This window comes from Leopardus geoffroyi, chromosome A1 (genome assembly GCF_018350155.1).
Source record: "Leopardus geoffroyi isolate Oge1 chromosome A1, O.geoffroyi_Oge1_pat1.0, whole genome shotgun sequence".
Taxonomy (NCBI): domain Eukaryota; kingdom Metazoa; phylum Chordata; class Mammalia; order Carnivora; family Felidae; genus Leopardus; species Leopardus geoffroyi.
Window position 1 is genome coordinate 27,675,949 of NC_059326.1, and position 20,933 is coordinate 27,696,881.

A 20,933-nucleotide genomic window follows, 5' to 3' on the forward strand; every position below is an offset into this window, starting at 1 on the left:
TCCCAACAGAAGCAAAGGAGAGTACTAGCAGATCACACTACAGAACCCAGGAGGCCAGTGAGGGGGACAGTTATGCCAAGGAATGAAATATACACAGTGCTTAATCTTTCCTCAACCTCTCTCTGGAGGTCTCAAGCCTGCCTCTGGGTTCCTTGCTTTGGAAGACATGCCTGTTGACATAAACCATCTTTGTATTCACAGCCCACTATCAACACTCTCGTTCAATTAAAGTGAATGTACAGGGGCCACCTGGGTGGCTCAGTCCATTAAAGTGTACAACTTTGGCTCAGGTCATGATCTCATGGTCTGTGAGTCCGAGCCCCAGGTCAGGCTCTGTGCTGACAGCTCAGAGCCTGGAGCCTGCTTCAGATTCTATGTCTCCCTCTCTCTCTGCCCCTCCCCTGCTTGTGCTCTGTCTCTCAAAAATAAATAAACATTAAAAAAAATTTTTTTAATAAAGTGAGTTTACCAAACTGTTATACTATTATAACATTTATATTATTCAACTCAGTCCTCACAAACATACACCAATAACCAAGGATTGTCAGACATTTGAACAAATCCAATACCACAGGGGCAATAAAACAGAAGAAAGATGAACAAGTAACAACTGGCTTTTGGAGGAAGGAGGTAAATCAGAAAGCAGAAGAGGACTTGACAATTTTCAAATTAGTATCTTATATCCATAAAAGAGTAAATTGCTATGAAAAGAGATATTAAATATTACTGAAGTAAAACATTTAGTGATGGATTAAATAACAGACTGGCCATTGCTAAAACCCAATCTGGTGATCTGGAAGATAAGCTATGGAAATACTACGGAATGTAAAACAAAAAGATAAGAAGATGAAAAATAAGAAAGAAACTGTTCAGTGACATAAAGGATAGACTCAGAGGTCCAATGTATCTCTAGTAAGAGTTCCAGCAACAGAAAAGAGAGAAAATGTAAAAGAAAAAATAATTAAAGAAAAAGTATAGGAGAATCTTCTAGAATAAAAGATAGGGAGTTTTCACTTAAATTTCACTGAGAATACCTGTGAAATTTCAGAACATCAGTAATAAAGAAAAAAAAAAAACCCAAAACTTCCAGAGTTAAAAAACAAATAAAAATTACCAAAAAACTAAAAACCTAAAACACAAACAACAAAAGAAAACCGAAACAGGCTGCTTACAAAGGAGTAAGAATAAGAACACAAGAAATTCCGGCTGAGAGTCTCAGTTACCAGAAAATGTGGCTGAGAGTATACAGGAAAGCATGTATGTGGGCACTGAGGTTCAGTCTGAGCAGAGATTTTTTTTTAAGTAATCTACACTCAATATGGGGCTCAGACTCATGAGCCTAGAGTTGCAGGCTCCACTGACTGAGCCAGCCAGGTGGCCCCTGAGCAGAAACTTCTGTTCTTCCCTCATACTGGCTCACCAGATTTCCAAGGAGCCAGCAGCTGATGACTAACAATGAGAGAAAAGAAACAAACCGTTTAGTAGAGAAGAACTTAAAACATTCACCATCCATGCATTCCATATGAAAAAATTACTCCAGGTAGTATTCAAGAAAAATGGGGGGGGGGGGGAGGTATGAAAATACAAAGATGAGATTTAAGGACAAAATGATGTTGGGGCGCCTGGGTGGCGCAGTCGGTTAAGCGTCCGACTTCAGCCAGGTCACGATCTCGCGGTCCGTGAGTTCGAGCCCTGCGTCAGGCTCTGGGCTGATGGCTCAGAGCCTGGAGCCTGTTTCCGATTCTGTGTCTCCCTCTCTCTCTGCCCCTTCCCCGTTCATGCTCTGTCTCTCTCTGTCCCAAAAATAAATAAACGTTGAAAAAAAAAAAAAATTTAAAAGGACAAAATGATGTTAAATAAAGTACAGAGAAAACAAACTTCAAGAAGAAATTTAAAAAGAACCCATAGAGGGGCGCCTGGGTGGCTCAGTTGGTTAAGCATCTGACTTTGGTTCAGGTGATGATCTAGCAGTTCCTGTGTTTGAGCCTCACGGGGATGGGGGGGATGGGGGGGGTGGGGCGGCTCTGTGCTGACAGCTCAGAGCTTGGAGCCTGCTTCAGATTCTGTCTCTCTCTCACTGCCCTTCCCCCGCTCACACTCTGTCTCTGTCTCAAAAATAAACATTAAAAAAATTTTTTTTCATTTTTTTAAATTTACTTTTGAGACAGAGAGAGACAGAGCATGAGCAGGGGAGGGGCAAAGAGAGAGGGAGACATAGAATCCTAAGCAGGCTCCAGGTTCTGAGCTGTCAGCACAGAGCCTGAGGCAGGGCTCTAACTCACGGAGTGTGAGATCATGACCTGAGCTGAAGTCAGATGCTTAACCAACTGAGCCACCCAGGCTCCCTTAAAAAAATTGTTTTTTAAAAAACATAGAAACTTGAACCTTGAATGCTTTCCAGGTTCTCTTGAGCGACAGAGATTTAGTGGCACACAGTTACAAATTCCTATTTTTTTAACAACCCTATTTGGTTTAATAATGAATCATATTAATAACATCAAAACATTGTAAATGCTGTGTTTTATGAAGTTTGACTTTTTGGAATCATTAGTGCCAAGAGAAAGCATGCACATGTTTAATTTCTCAGTTTCCCTAGAATTATTAATATTTAAAGAATTGTTTAAAACACCTTATCTTCACAGAGGTATAATTATGATGACAGTGACGATGATAAAGATGTTCTAAAAAATATTTTCACTGCAAACTGCAACAGTAGTATTTTGTGGGGGAAAACAGGGCCAGATTTATCAAAAACTGTTTCTTAACTCAAGCCCACAAAGGAAAAGGGAAGAGGGACACATTATTTCTCTATTTAGTATACCCATGACAATCTCTCAAATTATTCTACCTTATCCGTGAGCCTCCACAGAGCAGTGAAAATTTTCTCATTTTCTTGCTCTCTCTTCCTTTACAATGTTAAATAATGCAGTTCTACAAAACTTGGGAGTCCTTTATTTATAGCATAAATATATCTACTGAATATCACCTTAACAGAAGAGAAATAATTTCTGAAATTCTCTCCATTCATTATTTATAAACATATGGAAAGACATAAGTAACACTGAATTCAGGAACTATGCCACTATTTTCATTCCTGTATTTCAAGCCACCATTATCTATTACCTGAAGTATCTCAATACCCTCTTAACTGGATTGAGAGCTTTTACTCTGGATTGTTCTTATTGACCCTCCATGCAGCAAAGTGATCATCTAAAATGCAAATCACGGGCACCTCGGTGGCTCAGTTGGTTAAGCGTCTGACTTCGGCTCAGGTCATGATCTCATGGTTCATGAGTTCGAGCCCCGCATCGGGTTCTGTGCTGACAGCTCAGAGCCTGGATAGAGCCTGCTTTGGATTCTGTGTCTCCCTCTCTCTCCGCTCCTGCCCCGCTCACATTCTGTCTCTCAAAAATAAGTAAACATTAAAAATAAAATAAAATGCAAATCACGCTGCCCCCATGCTCAAAACCTTCCAAAAGCTTTCCATTATACTTGAAGTAAAATTCACAGTTTTGATCATAGTTTATGGGGCCTCAAATGATCTGGTCCCTATTCTACCACTATTCCCTTTGCATATTTCACTGGGGTTATTCTTGCTGCAAAGCTCATTTCCACTTCAGGACCTCTGCAGTGTTTCAGTCCCTAGATAGCTCTTTCTTCAGAGATTCACATCTGCTCTCTCATCTTCTCAGTGAGGCCTTCCCTGACCCATCTAGTATCAATTCCTCTCTGCTGTTATTCTTTAAACTCTTAGCCTGATTCAGTTTTCTTATAAGCAGTCAACACTTCTACATAGTATATACTTTACTTATTCATTCACTTGTTAATTGTCTGTGTCCACTAAAATATACACTCCTAGGGGCAATATCTTTATATGGTCCTTGACTATACCCCACTCTCCACAGTAATGTCTGGCATGTAGAAGGCCCTTAATGAATAATTACTGAACGAATGCTAAATACCTATTAATACTGTAGCCAAATAAAATATAAATAGGAACACAGAAAAAAAAACACACAATGCTCCCTCTAATCACAGACATACATTTATAGGTCTGCAAAATCACTTGCAGTTCTTTTGGACCTGAGTTTAATTATTTGTATGTCATCCTTTGAAAGTGTGGTCATTGTTCATGGCTAACTAAGCCTCACAAGCCTGTAATGCCTTTGCTAAAACAAGTCATTCATTCTCCAATTGCTGCAAGCCAAGTTGATCTATCCCATATCTGCTTCTATTTCCCAGAAGTCAACGATTATGCTGCAACACTTCAGTGAGTTTTCTTTGCATTGTGTCCAGTAGTTACAAACCAGTCCACTACGCAGTAGCTTTTAAGTATCTACTATCATTCATTCTTCACTTACATTTAGCTCAGCAGAGTAGCTACAATGCCTATAGATGAATGTATAAGCCCTATAGGATTTCAGCATTGGAATCTTATAATTTTATGTTTGAAATGATCAGGCGGTGGTACACGGGGATCAGTTTCAAATTTTATGATGAAATAAACTCTTGGGTAAGCTCCATCAGGGCAAGGAACTTGTCTGTTTTATTCATCAACTATATCCAGCTTCTACCACAAGAATTAATATAGACAATCACTAAAAGAATTAATATTAATTAAACAAGGAAGATAAATTACCTCAAAGTTGGTGTAATACTACTAAGAGAGATATAATAATTAGATGTCAAAAGCAGGAATAAGATTAGAAATAAAAATAACGTGACTAAGAGACTGAAACAAATCAATAAATAGACAAACACCCCAAGGGTATCATGAAGAAAGTAAACTACAAATGTTGAAAAATCTAAGACATTTTCTAAATCACTATCAAATATGGCATATAAACAAAAATCAAAACAAGCCTTCTAACTAAAGCCATCTTTAACTCACAGGAGTGGAAATCTTCTTTGCCGTTTCTGTGATTACTTGTTCTAGAGGTTTCCAGATCTGAAATGCATAGCGACCTAAAAAAACAACAGGAATAAGAGCAAACATATTTTCCATAATATGGAAAGACAACACCCACAAGGTAGTAACTACAATATTTATCGATAGTTTCTTTTCTATGTATTATTTCAATAACTATTTCAAAATTTACCAGAAAGTTCTATTTTTCCAAATGTCTAATTTATTGAATGGAGGAAGCATTTCATTTTAACATAATTAAAATAGTTATTAGATTGAGGGATGGCTGGGTGGCTCAGCTGGTTCAGCATCCAACTCTTGCAGGTCAGGTCATGATCCCAGGGTCGTGGGATCGAGCTCTTGCATTGGGCTCTGTGCTGAGCATAAAACCTGCTTGGGATTCTCTCTTTCTCCCTCTGCCCCTCTCCCCGGCTCGCACATTTTGTCTCTCTCGAAAATAAAAAATAAAATAAAAATAAAGTTATTATTTATCAAGTTCTAATTAATGATTATAAAATTAGAAAATGTCAATGTTTATGTATAATATCTTCTATTTATACGATAGGATAGGTAACCAAAAAAAAAACCAAAAAACATCCTAGTACTCTAACACAAACTATAGATAAAGTCCTTTTATGTATGTGTAGATTCACACATCTGGTTATCTGTACTGATTTTCCCAGTGATAATCACTTTGAAATACTTAAGAGAACAAATACTATTTAGGATCTGTAAAACATAGGAACAATTTTAATGGAATTATCTACAAAGTAAAAAGCAACTATGTAAGAAATATTCACCAAAGATATTTATTGTCAATTTCTCACCAAATTTAACTATTCTCCTGAAAGCATAATTTATTTTGGTGCTTTCTTTTCTTAGATATCCTAATAATTAAAACTCCTGAGTCATCAATAGCAAAACAGGTCCCAAACTATTTTGAGGGCATAGAACAAGAATAAAATATTACCTGATTAATTTACCTTTTGTACCCTAATCAGCATTATGTACCGATCAACAGTAGTGTCTCTCTTCCCAACAGTCTTGCTAGAAAACCCACTATGATACTCTGGATTTTATTCAATTTCCAACCATAACCTTCTTTGCAAATCAAGATTTCCACTGGGAAAGCTCAATTACATACACCTCTTAGAAATTTCCTGTCTAGGGGCGCCTGGGTGGCTCAGTCGGTTAGGCGTCAGACTTTGGCCCAGGTCATGATCCCGCGCTTCATGGGTTCAAGCCCCACGTCGGGCCATGTGCTGACAGCTCAGAGCGTGGAGCCGGCTTCAGATTCTGTGTCTCCCTCTCTCTCTTCCCCTCTCCTGCTTGCACTCTGTCTCCCAAAAGTAAATAAATATTAAAAAAAGAAAACATTAAAAAAAAAAAGAAATTACCTGTCTAAACACACTATTATTCCTGTGCAAACAACATGTGAAAAATAGGATGCTAGATATGGGAGATGGGAAATAGTCAATCCACATAGAAGAGAAAAAGTTCTTGACCTCAAGGAGAGCATTAAATAAAGGGAAATTAAATAAGTTAAATAAGTGACACTGAATAAGTGAGAGCCTAACTTATCCAAACCTCTTGTCCTATAGATGTCAATTTCCATTTGATTCTACAATAGTACACAGTATAGCTTTTAAATTATCTCAAAATTTAAAATATAAAAGCACATATAATCAGGCAGTCTTGATGAAAAAAGTAGGTAAAGTCTTCAACAAGTGACATCTGAAGGTTTACTTTAACCATAAACGAGAAGACCAAGTTCCAACAAGTCTAAGTGTACTTTCTCCTACATTCCATTATTCAGTTGCATTTGGCTCTGGAAGAGAGCTGCCTGCTATTAACATTCTAGTTAGTAATAAGAACTTGGCAAAAGTGTGGTATGTACACAATTCACATACCAATTCTTCTCATTTTAGAAAGAAAACCCTGGCAAAAGTACAGCATCTGTCTTTAATTTCAAATAAAAATCTTCCATTTGAATTTCAAAATAACTATACCAATTCTGCTAAAATAGTTGATACTAAAATTCACGTTTCATGTTTAGGGCCAAGTTTGTCAGAATTCCTCTTTGGACGATAGTCTTCTCAGAAAACCTCAGTGTAGTCATCACGATGAGACACAAGACGTTGATGGCACAAAGACCAAGAGAATATGAACCACTGATCTTGATTTTTAAGTGTTTATGCTTAAGATGCTTTAAGAGAGTTGCGTGAAATTAAGTATCATATAAAACAAAACAAAACAACAATCTTTTATGTCCCATTTTGCAATGGATCTTACCAACTCCATATAACCACAATGGAATGTAGCTTCACTTAAAGAGAAGATCCAACAAACAAAATCAAATCCACGAAACTTAAGAGACACAAATGCTAAAACAAAAAATGTAACGAGAGATGCTCTCAGATCAACACCTGATTAGCAAATAGCTATCCAATTTACAACTGGAAGAGATAACAATTTTGCTTTAAATTTTTATAACTATTCTTTGGTGATTTGGACAGTAAAAGAAATTCTCCCAGGTTTTCAGAAGAAATTACACCAATGTGTTAAAAAAAAAAAATGAAGTAATTAATACATTACAGGGAATAACTATGCTCATCAAAAAAAGTGACTGCTCAGGAAATGTGACATCTTACTGCAAGAAAAAAACAAGAATAAACAAACAAAAAAACAAGGGAGAACAGAGGAACCCCATATCACTTACATTGCTTCATACTGAAGAATGTTTTTAAAGTACATTATAGTTCAAACTAAAAAAAAATACTATGAAGATCAACTATTATTGGGGCTAGTTTTCCTAGTTTTCTTCTTATTGTTAATTTTCTTCACTACACAGTTATCTAGCTTTTGCTACACTGACAAATGTTCAGGGACTATAAATGGAGAAACAAATGAAAATGTATAATGTCTTAAAACCCAAACCTCAGAATACAGAGGGTATCCTCATGAATCACTATAGAAGCTATTTGGAAATATTTCTCCTGCAACATTTATTGAGAAGTATGCTTTACTTATCTTACCTGCAAAGGCAAGAGTTGCAACACCCAGTCCGACAGCTATCAAACTTCTTGCCTGTGAAGGAAAAAAATGATTATCACTTATAGTCTTACACTGGCTTTTTTTTTCTTCAAGTAAACCATTTAAAATAATGAGAATAATTATGTTAAATACTACATTTTACTCAAGCTCTGCTGTGAAAAACAGAATTTTTTTTTTAAATCTGCAGTGTCTATGGGATTCTACCTGCTGTGTACCATATTAGCTAATTTTCAGTAAACTTGGGGCACCTGGGTGGCTCAGTCGGTTAAGCATCCAACTTCGGCTCAGGTCATGATCTCATGGCTCATGAGTCCAAGCCCCGCGTCAGGCTCTGTGCTGACAGCTAACAGCCTGTAGCCCACTTCAGATTCTCTGTCTCCCTCTCTGTCTGCCCCTCCCCTGCTCATGCTCTATATCTCTGTCCTTCTAAATAAATAAACATTAAAAAAATTAATTTTCAGTAAACTAAAATTATTCTAGATTTCACTTAATTTCTGTATATATGAATTCATTCTACCCAAGAGCTTTTATGCTAAAATATTTTCTACAGGTTATTCTTAATAGTGGTTAAATATATTTATCTTCTACAAAGATAGAAGGATCATATTTTCTTTATATTTGCAATAGCATTTGCTATATTTTAAATTTTGATAAAACATTAGATCTATGTTTAGTAAAGAAGTCAAAGTGCCAAAAATTAGTAAGAATTATGAATAATTTAAGTTAGTTTATTTCTACCTTTACAGACCAATGTAAAGTTTTTTAAATAAGAGCCAAGAATTTAGAATCCATAAAGTTATGAGCTCATTCTGATCAAAATCTAATTTAAATTGGTTATATACTCCATATTATTCTATGCTTTTCTCCTTTACCATCTCAGAAAAATATTTAAATCAAAACAGATAAGGTTTACATAACAGAGCTCAATAGCTCCCCCACCCCAACATCCATTCCCCCTTTCTTCTCTAGGATCAGGAATTCCTGTTTTTAGTCAGACATATTTCCAAGCCTCCCTTAGACTATGACTATGTTAACTAAATACTGGCTTATAAGATATAAGCAGGGTGGTATATGCAACTTCTGAGAAGTCCTTTGGGGAATGGAAGAAATGGCCTTCTCCTTTTCTATTCCTCCTTCTTACTGGCTAGAAATGTAGATATTCTACCTAGAGCAGCCATGTTGGATAAAGAAGGCAAAACAATGAAATGAAAGGAGACTGTGCCCCCAGATGATCAGGGAGACGCCATAGCACCCCAGGACTGCCTCTATTTACACAAGATAAAAATAAAATTCTATCTTTGTAAGCCACTATTATTTTTAGGCGCTTGCAGCCAAATTTTGATGGATACAGAACTCAGGAGAGACACGATAGAAATGTTTTTCTCTAATGGTGAGAGGTAAATCTGTAAGATCCAGGAAAGACTAAAAAATACATCTAGAAAAAAAATTTCCTCAGTAGGGAACAGAATGGATTCATTTCACACTGGTGCAGAAGTAGGAAGACAGAGGTTGAGCCTGGAGGGATGTTATGAAAGTGCTCTAACTTTAATATCCAGCATCTGTCTCTTAGAAATCTAGAGCTCTTCATAGACAAGATGAAGGAAGTTCATCTATGGTTCTCCTCCTCAGTTCTAATACTAAGATATACTTTTTTTACCAGGCAGTAACACTGGACACCCTAGTAAAGAAAGATTTTTTTCCCCCAGCAGAGCAGAGGAAGTCCAGAGCTAGCTACCCAGAGAGGCAAAACAGTTTCCAAAGTTCCCTTCAGGTTGTCTAGACAGGTTGTCTGTCCTGAACAGAAGAGAGGTATAGATTTAAAGAGTATAGATTTAAAGAGGATATTCTGTTGAGGTATATGTTTACCATTTTCTAAAGCTTCCCTGAGGCTGTATGGTTTGAAATTTCCAGTCTTATCTTCCACTGGTTCACTTTAATGAACCTCAGTCCTAACAAACTACTCAACTGTTTCATGTGTGAATTTATTCCTTCCTTATAACCTTGTTTAGTCTTTCATCTGTCTAGAAATATTTTTTTTTAATTTTTTTTTCAACGTTTATTTTATTTTTGGGACAGAGAGAGACAGAGCATGAACGGGGGAGGGGCAGAGAGAGAGGGAGACACAGAATCGGAAACAGGCTCCAGGCTCTGAGCCATCAGCCCAGAGCCCGAAGCGGGGCTCGAACTCACGGACCGCGAGATCGTGACCTGGCTGAAGTCGGACGCTCAACCGACTGAGCCACCCAGGCGCCCCTGTCTAGAAATATTTATATTTGCCTACCAGATATGTCCTGTTCTTAACACTTTAGTCTAAATCTGCCACAGAATTGGAGAAGTCATTTGTAACACATAATAGACAATGAGCATATATCCAAAGACATGTACAGAATTCCTCCATATTACTAGTAAGGGAGACAATCCAACAGAACCATGGGCAAAAGGTCAGGGACTTTATAGAAAAAAATCTAAATGGCTAATAAACATATGAAAAGGTACTCAACTAAAAGAATACCTAGGGGACACTAACAACAAAATGCTGCAGAAATATTAATACCAGCACATAAAGACCTTTGGCCTTTGTGGAACTTCTGTCCAGTGAGGCATCTCAAGCGCGAAACAACAGTATCTATACTTCCTAGGGTTATTGTGAGGATAAAATGTAATTATGTATGTAAAGGACTTAACACAGTGGGTTGGCACATAGTAAACTGCTTTTAATATTATCAATAAAATAACTACTATTAATTGAATATAAGTGGTATAGCAGAAAAAAGAACAGTGTTCTGCAAGCACTTAAATTTGTCTAAGGGAAGATTCATAGAAGTAATTTTTGAGGTAGGCCCTAGAAAATGAGTTGGTCTTCTCTAAATTAAATAATACAAATTCTCATATTTCAAAAAACCATATTTGAAAAATATAGTCTTAAAAAGTTGTGTTATTCTAATTTCACATTTTTATAGATTAATAATTGTGTCACTTTTACTGTTTTAACTACTCAAAATACAAATTGTTGCCTCTACAATTCCAAAGAGATTTTCATTTGGAGGTATTTATATCAGAAACATTAAACCATTAGGCATCTGGTCATTTTTCCCTTTAATATGTAAATCTAAAATGTTTAACAATATTCAATTGAATTCAACAAATAAGTATTAAGCACTCTGCTGTCATTCTCCATTTGTCCTTCTAGATTCATTCTCCACCCTTCTCTGACTTGCTCTGTACTTCTGCATCCCCTTATCCACATTATCCAAGTCCTCACTTGCCCACTAGTTTCTGTCTGGGCTTTACCAAAGAGAGGAAGTTTCAAAAAGAACACCAGGCACAGGTGAGCAATCCCAGGAGAGGACTCCAAACACTTCTGCCTGTTGCATCTTGGTATCAAAGTTGCCAAGGAAAACATTACACAGTCAAGCACTGGATAATGCTTTACTTACACGAAAGAAGACAAAGTTCAGCTCCAGCTGTATGCATCAGTCCGTTATGGCTAATGGGTTCCCCCTCCCCCACCCCCAGTGCTAGCTAACTAAGGGAAATGGGCCTACAAACACCCACCCCTCTGGTGGCGCAACAGAAGGACTCACCCCTCTCCACCCCACACCATCCCTGGAGTCTGAAATACTGAAAGCTGAGAGCATATGTGAGAGCCATTGACTATGCTTCAGCAGAACAAATCCCACAAAGGTGGTAATCCCAGCACAGGGTATGTGAACTCCTCATCTCTTGGTAGGGAAGTATTCTGAGCCCAGCACCCACTTTTATGTGGCCAAGTGGGATTGATAACTGTGCACAAAAGACCATCTTCTTAAACAGGAAGCATCAGCAGAAAAGCAAAAGGTGGAAAAAGATAGAAGTAATGGTACAATTTACTTCCTGTTATGTTTCCTTTTCAGCCACAGCTCCTGTTAAAGGGCTTCTCTTCCATGCCCACGACTCTCATTGGGTTCTGGAACATACATAATTCCCATTCTCTTGCCCCTTTCTCTGGGTGGATAACAGTCTCCAACCATTGCTAGTCCCTGGATGATTCATCACCCATTTCTGGTTACCTTAAACCATGCCTACCTCTGCAAATAATCTCTTCATTAAACTATCTTCAAAAAAAAACCATCCATTACTGCCAGGACCCTCACTGACACAAAAATTACTGTACATCAGTCACTGTATTATGCACAACAGACATAGCATGTAGCAAGGCAAAGGTCCATATCAAATGAGTCCTAGGTAGGACCTGAAAAGTGATGGGCCTCCAACGTTTAATCTCCCAAAGACCTTTATTTTTACCCTTATTACAACATTTACTACACTAGTTTATAGTTAGATGTGCTCTGTCTCCTTTAGCTTTTCTACATATAAAGAACCTTTTAAAAATTTGGTGAAATCTATGGGTCACCCCAGAAAACCACACATATATACACACAGCAAATTTTTTATACATAATTTGAAGGGATCCAAAGGTTTCTCTGAAGCCCTTTAGTTCACAAGCCCAACATGAGAACCTCCATAAAAAATATATAAATAAATAAGCTCGCTAAGGTCAAAAAGGGTGTTATCATTTACCTTCATGGTCCTAGAGCACATGAGAAGACCTGCCACATATACTTCACTTTACATTCATTCAACAATACAAGAAAAGTATTAATAATACAATAATATATCAAAATAATACCAGAAAAATAACACTGACGACAGAGTTAACCTCTGTTTCTCAAGACTAACTTTATAGAAAGATAAACATGAAAGGCCTTACAACCTTTGAAATCAAAAAGAAACCAAACCCAAATTAGGTAGATCACTGGCGCAGATAAGAATGTTCAATATATGACCAAAAACTGCAGTCAAATCTTATTTACCCACAGTGAATGGACAAAGCTGTGCACAGCTTTCATCAAAAACTCATCTTTCTGGGGCACCTAGGTGGCTCAGTCGGTTGAGCGTCCGGCTTCGGCTCAGGTCATGATCTCATGGTTTGTGAGTTTGAGCACAGCGTCAGGCTCTGTGCTGACAGCTCAGAACCTGGAGCCTGCTTTGGATTCTCCCTCTTTCTTTGTCCATCCTCCACTCATGCTTGGTCTCTCTCTCTCTCTCAAAAATGAATAAATATTAAAAAAAAACAACCAACCTCATTTTCCTTATTGGAAGAACTATAACTGATTTACCTCTTTAATTATATTTTAATTAATTGATATTAAAATCGTTTACACTTTTTAAGCATAAACCATTTATAACAAATAAAAATACATTATATGGAAATTGAACTCCACTTGAGATTTTCAAAAAATACCATGTATCTTACACAATCAGATCTTAGACTCTGAAATAAGAACATAGGTCTTTCTCATAAAGTTTTCTATGGAAATACTAAAACTGTTAGATATAAAGCAATTAAGTTAAAACTTCAACATTAACTGGTCCAAAATAAGAATATGATCAATTTCCTAGAAAAACACATTTACCTGCTATGTAACAGTTTTTCATGCACTAAAACATCATTGGTATTTTTTTTTTCAGACACAAATTGAGAGAGCTCTAAGGCAACAATAAATTCCCCCAGCCCTCCACATATCTGAATGACCCCAAAGGGGAAAAGAAACTATCTAATTGCAAAAGTAGGAAACAGGAAGTACAGGAGATTGAATCTGAAATCTCAGCAAGTAGTTCACACAGAATTCTTGACAATACCTTTATTCGACTTTAATTTTTAAAAGTAAAAGAACATCTAAAACATACTGGGGCGTTTAAATAGCCCATGGTTCATTTGGCCTAACTCTGTAAATATCAGAGAATTCCATCAACATCTCTAATTTACCACTATTCAAAAAAAATTTCACATATGCTCTATCACTATGCTATTTCACATTTACTTAAATTTCAGTATTATATCCTCAGGCTAACAGGATCTAATTTCTTTCTTTTATATAAGCAACATCATATCTGATCCAGTGTCAAGCACACGATATACTTCAATTTTTATTTTGAATGTGTTTTAAATAATGATTCTTTAAAACTAAATTGCCAGTAACAGAACAACAAAAACGACACTGAAAAGACAATTTAAAAGCAAAATGGTGAATGAGGCACAGCATTACTACCACAAAGACAGTCATTTTCTAACAACTAGGCAATAACCAGGTTAAATGTCTAAAATTGCTCATGCGACTAGACATGGTACATCTGTGATTTCACAGAAAACTAGAGAAATGTTATTTCTTTGACTTAGGAAAATTACAATAGGTGCTGAAAATAGAAGAAATCAGGCAGTGTTCTTTAAAAAGAAAGATGTGTAGGGGCACCTGGGTGTCTCAGTCGATTGAGCATCCGACTCTTGATTTTGGCTCAGGTCATGATCTCACGGTTTGTGAGTTCAAGCCCCACATGGGGCTCTGCGCTGAGTGGGAACCTGCCTGGGATCCTCTCTCTCTCTGCCTCTTCCCAGCTTGTGCTGTCTCTCTCTCTCAAAATAAGTAAACTTAATAAAATAAAAAACTGGGGCGCCTGGGTGGCTCAGTCGGTTAAGTGGCCAACTTTGGCTCAGGTCATGATCTCACAGTCCGTGAGTTCGAGCTCCACATCAGGCTCTGTGCTGACAGCTCGGAGCCTGGAGCCTGTTTCAGATTCTGTGTTTCCTTCTCTCTGACCCTCCCCATTCATGCTCTGTCTCTCTCTGTCTCAAAAATAAACGTTAAAATTTTTTTAAAAAAATAAAAATAAAAAATAAAATAAAAAACTGAAAAGAAATATGTGTATACAACTGTACTCTGACTTAGCTACAACTGTCACAGGTGTCATACATACATAGGAGAGATAAGATGGTAAATATGGATGCTATACAAGGATTTTTGTTATTGTTTTTAGAAATATCCACAAAGCCGCCTTGTGCAAGTTTTAGTTTTGAAACATTTTCTCTGAAGATTAAGATGTATATGGGTTTGAAAAGCAGCTATTATTTTCTAGGTATATAGAAGATCTAAATAAATTCTTAGATACATTTTTCTTTTCTGTACAAAATTAGGCTAGCACATACTTAAAGAAGCTGATCTTTCTATAAAAATGTGCACATATAAGAAATACAAATACCATATAATTTAACTTACGTGGAATTTAAGAAAAAAAACGAATGAACCTGGGCAGTGAGCACCTGGATGGCTCGGTCAGTTAAGTATCTACTTCGGCTCAAGTCATGATCTCCCGGTTCCTGAGTGTGAGCCCAGCGTCAGGCTCTGTGTTGACAGCTCTGTGCTGAGCCTGCTTTGGATTCTGTGTCTCCCACTCTCTCTCTGCCCCTCCCCTGATTGTGCACTCATGCTTTCTCAAAAAATAAACAAACAAACAAACTTTAAAAAAAAGGAACATGGGAAAGGAGAGAGGCAAACCAAGAAACAGACTGTTAACTATACAGAACAAACTGAGGGTTACTGGAAGGGAGATGAGCAAGGGGATGGGTTAAATAGGTGATGGGGATTAAGGACAGCACTTGTGATGAGCACCAGGTGTTGTATGTAAGCGATGAATCACTAAAATCTACACCTGAAACTAATATTACACCATATGTTAACTAACTGGAATTTAAATTAAAACTTGGGGGGAAAATGTTCACCTAAGAAAGAAATCAGTTACAAATCAGTTAAAAATTCCACCAACTAATTCTTTACAACCGGTCCAGACTAGTGTTTGGGAACAGTGGTCTATATATAAGGAAAACAGAAAATATTCTACTTGCACCAAATTTGGAAATTCAGCTCTTAACAATTTCATTATGGTCACCATGGAAAACAAAGACTATATGTATACACATAACAAATGTATGTGATATTGGCCAATGGTATTTAATTAAGTCTTAAAAATTCATGACAATTTTAGATTATATCTGTGAAAAATGCCACAAAGCGGTTTTCACTTTTCATAAAGCATTACCTTTGACCATACACAAAGTATGAATATTTTAAATTTTAAAATGTCCAGGCATATGCATAATAGCATATGCAGAAACCAATGAATGGTAACTTCTCAATGAAATCATTGATTGGTTTCAAAATGGTTAGAGAGTTACCATAGACAATCTTTTCCCTAGACTGCTAAGTCTGGCTGAAGAAAAGTTTTATGTCCACACTAAATGGCATCAGTAGAAAATTATGGCTTCTGATGTCTGCTGACCTTCAAATCTGTTCAGTATCATCATCATCCTCAACCCAAATTCATACCATTCCTCTTTGCCTTTACTATTCTAAATATTTACTTTTTATTTTTTTAAATTTTTTTTTTCAACGTTTATTTATTTTTGGGACAGAGAGAGACAGAGCATGAACGGGGGAGGGGCAGAAAGAGAGGGAGACACAGAATCGGAAACATGCTCCAGGCTCTGAGCCATCAGCCCAGAGCCCGACGCGGGGCTCGAACCCACGGACCGCGAGATCGTGACCTGGCTGAAGTCGGACGCTTAACCGACTGCACCACCCAGGCGCCCCAAATTTACTTTTTAAATAAGACTTCATTCATGTTTTTCATCCATGCAGCAGGTATGAACTCTCTCAATCTTCCACCCTGATTATCCATACATTCCACTCCTGAATGTATAGATAAACATGGGCTTCAAAGTTAATCAGGTTCAAAATCCAAACCAACATTTACCAGTTCTGTTACCCTAAGCTGATCTGTCTGGGCCCATTTCCTCATCAATAAAATGGCAATGTGAATGCCTACGTCATAGGATGCTCAAAATGATTCATGAGACAAGATTATAAAAAATGGCCAGCACACTGTGCAAACAATAGCAGATCTCTGCTAGTCCTTCTTTACTTTTACTCCTTTCTATTCCTCTCTGCTCAGTCCACCTGGAAAATCCCTACTTATTCCTCAACAAATAGCTTTAAGTCATCTCCCAATGAAGCTTTCCCCATTCACCTCCTCACCCAAGCAAACCTCTTTAGTGCCCTCACTAGTGCTCTCACGGTATTTAACAGATCGATTATAATACATGATACATTATTAATAATGGTTTTATCTGTCTACTTCAACCCCTCCTAAAAGGTGAGCTTTCACGGGGCGCCTGGGTGGCGCAGTCGGTTAAGCGTCCGACTTCAGCCAGGTCACGATCTCGCGGTCCGTGAGTTCGAGCCCCGCTTCGGGCTCTGGGCTGATGGCTCAGAGCCTGGAGCCTGTTTCCGATTCTGTGTCTCCCTCTCTCTCTGCCCCTCCCCCGTTCATACTCTGTCTCTCTCTGTCCCAAAAATAAATAAATGTTGGAAAAAAAAATTTAAAAAAAAAAAAAAAAAAAAAAGGTGAGCTTTCTGGAAGTAGGGACTGTTTATCTCTTTGCATTTCCAAAATCTAACGAAGTATCCAGTACATAATAGGTTTTCAAAAACTTGTATAATGAGATAAAAATGACCTTAAGAAGGTTCCCCACTATCCAGATGCCTTTTGGAGTTTGTATGATTTGTGTACTACATTGGTGTCTGCTACTGAATAGAATTTTATTCAAAATAGGAAAATATAATGGACAAGGACAGTCACATTTAATTAAGAAAATAACACATAATCATGTCTCTAAACATCCTGGACCAGATAAATACATATCCAAAAGTCTCATGGATGACCAAGAAAATGAAGTAAAAAGTCGTATGTCAGTAAATTTCATTATGTAAGTGAAGATAATCCACAGGTCCATATAGGAAAACATGAAGATATGATTGAGTTGTTATACAAAGAAAAATAAACTCCCAATAAAAGAGTTAGATATTTTTCAAGTAGCTATTTGGAGGCCATCTCTCATCTCTGACTGGTTGACTGATTTCAATAAATACTCAGTGAGTGCCTACGACATTATATGCCAGTCACAATTCTAAGTCCTGATGATTTATCAGACAAAATCCTTATCCTTCTGAAGCTACATTTTAGCACAAGAAATAGACATTAAACAATATAAATCAGGAAAAGAGACAATAGAAAGTGTTATGTGCTATGGAGAATATTAAGCAGGTAAAGACAAGGATGTGTATTTATATACTGAGAACAGCAAATTTAGAATAAGCAGGGAAAGATTCACTGAAAACGTGATTTTTGGAAAAAAACAAAAATAAAACTGAAGGAAGTCAAGAAGCCATGCCAATATTTAAGGAAGATAGATCACTGGGAAGGTGGAACAAGTTTGAAGGCCCCAAAGCAGGGATATACCTAGTGTGCCTGAGGAATACCCAGAAGGCCAGGGTACACAGAGCAGAACGTGGGCGGGGGGGGGGGGGGGGGGGGGGGGGGGAGGAAAAAGGTAATGAGATCAGAAGATAACATGGGGAACAGCTCATGTCAGGCCTTAAGGATCAACATAAAAACTTTAACTTCTCTCTGAGTGATAGGAGACATGATTGTTTTGAGAAGAGGCCTAACATTATCTTAGTTAGAACTGTAAAATGAAGAATAGAATGTCAAAGCCATAGGTATGGAAATGCGTCAGGAGCCTATTAAAATAATCCAAGAGATAATGGTAGCTGGGACCAAAGTGATTAGTGATGGAGGGGGGGGTCAGATTCTGGATATACTTTCAAGATAAAGGCATTAAGATTTGTTGAGAGACTGTATGAAAGAAACAGTGTCTACTGACAGATGAATGGATAAAGAAAATATGTATATATACAAGGGATATTACTCACCCACAAAAAAGAAGGAAATTCTAACATTTGCCAACAACGTGGATGGGCCTTAAGGGCATTATGCAAAGTGAAATAAGCCAGACACAGAAAGACAAAACTGTAAGATCTCACAGAAGCAGAGTAGAACAGTGATTGCCAGGCTGGGGGTAGGAGAAATGGGGGTGATGTTGGTCAAATTTTTAGTTATAAGATGAGTTAAGTTTTACACTTGACTTTGCTAAGAGTAGGTCTTTGAGTGTCTCACCAGACATATCCACACACACAATGTGAGGTGATGTATGTGTTAATTAGTTTGATTGTGGTAATCATTTCACAATGTGTATCAAATTGCATGTATACCTTACATGTAAACAATTTTTATGTGTCAATTATACCTCAATAAAGCTGGGGGGTAAGAAGAGATGTCAAGGTTATTTGCCTTAAACAACTAGAAAATGAGTTCCCTTTTTGCTGAGAGTAAAGTCTGTGACAGGACTGCAGTCAGAGGAAAGGGAGGCCATAAGCTCTCTTTTGGTACTTATTTTTCTAAAACCATGCCATGATAAAAATACATAAAGCCCAACCAAAGCAGTATGTGAATTCATAACAACTGGAGAGAAAAAAAAAAAAAAAGGTCTCGTCTACGATTGGAAAAGAAGAATGAGCAAGTTGTATCAAAAAACACTCTTTGTTATCCTGCAGTGACTCTCAATTCTCAAGGGTTAATCACAAGCAAATCACTTTCTGCTGAACTCAGAGTTTTATGCTGCCTTATTATTTGGTTCAATTTCTACAAAGAAAGCTCTTTGAATTTAGACAACATGAGTGGAAAAGAAAAAAGAGAGGAAACAAGAAAGACTGCTGGCAAATCAGCAGAATTTGGGAAAGAAAAGTATTGCACATTCAGATCAAAAGAAAGAGAGGAAGAGAATTGACATTCAAGAAAAATGTCGGACATGATAAAATGACATTAGGGAGATAATTTTTACAATTACCCTTCCCTAAAATCTTCAAGCTGGCATGAATTCACAGACTATCATATCTAAATTGGACTAGTCCACATTAATCTACCTGCCTTTACCAGCCATTGTCAAAAACAAACACTCTTGAACCTCTCTCAAAATACCAATTCCCCTGAAAATCTTAAATTACGTAAAAAGTGAAGGCAAAACTAACTACATCTGTATTTCCTCTACTTTAAGGTCACTTGAGGGGCGCATGGGTGGCTCAGTCGGTTAAGCATCCAACTTCAGCTCAGGTCATGATCTCGCGGTTCATGGGTTCGAGACCCGCATCCAGCTCTGTGCTGAGAGCTCAGAGCCTGGAGGTCAGATTCTGTCTCCCTCTCTCTCTGACCCTCCTTTCCTCTCTCTCTCTCTCTCTCTCTCTCTCAAAAATAAAATAAAAACATATTTTGCGGCGCCTGGGTGGCTCAGTCAGTTGAGCGTCCGACTTTGGCTCAGGTCATGATCTCGCAGTCCGTAAGTTCGAGCCCTGCATAGGGCTCTGTGCTGACAGCTCAAAGCCTGGAGCCTGTTTCAGATTCTGTGTCTCCCTCTCTCTCTGACCCTCCCCCGTTCATGCTCTGTCTCTCTCTGTCTCAAAAATAAACGTTAAAAATAAATAAATAAAATAAAAACATTAAAAAAAAATTTTTTAAGTCACTTGATTTATTTTTAACCATAGACAAGCATTAATTTATACAAGACTAGATAGTAAATCAAAGGGCAAAACAATAACAAAGCAAAACAATAAAACAAAACAAAGCCAAAGTCAAACATAGTTAAGAAACAAAACTCAGGCATGGCCCAATTGAGTATTTCTCCACTTTCTAATATAATTAAAATCCCCAAACTGAAATCGTTGCTGTAAATAGTGATTTCTTAAGAATAGTCTTCAGGTACTATTTTGCATTTCTTCAGTGACCCACTGATGTAAACCTTATCTCCCCTTTTCCTAATAAGATAAGCAGCTTTCTTTTTCACATTCAACATAGCTTGTCAAAATCCTGCCCCAGTATCAACCTAGCCCTGGATGCCTCAGAGAGCACAAAGAGCTCCTGGGCTCATCACAGGTTTGCCAAACCAGGCTGTACATTTGGTTTCATGTCCTTAAACCTAAAGACACTGTGATGGTTCATTTCATATGTCCATTTGGCTACGTCAGTCATTTAAACACTACTGTGTAGGTATTTCATACTTGTGGCTAGTGCGTATTATCTTTAAAGAAATTTATCTTTGATAATATTGGTGGGTCTCACACAATCAGCTGAAAGGCACTAAGACTAAGAACAAAACTGAGGTTCCCCTAAGGAAGCAGAAATTCTGCCTCAAGAATAAGCTGCTGTC

General features: G+C 37.5%; 1 protein-coding gene across 1 annotated transcript in view; it reads right to left on the bottom strand.

Annotated features, from left to right (window-relative positions):
- DNAJC15 (DnaJ heat shock protein family (Hsp40) member C15) overlaps window positions 1–20,933 on the bottom strand; it is a 70,470-nt gene that overhangs the window by 31,413 nt on the left and 18,124 nt on the right. Inside the window, exons 2-3 of the mRNA XM_045477522.1 lie at window positions 7,942–7,993; window positions 4,892–4,965 (exon numbers count right to left, since the gene is read on the bottom strand). Coding sequence (XP_045333478.1) covers window positions 4,892–4,965; window positions 7,942–7,993 — 126 coding nt within the window. The remainder of the gene's footprint in view (window positions 1–4,891; window positions 4,966–7,941; window positions 7,994–20,933) is intronic.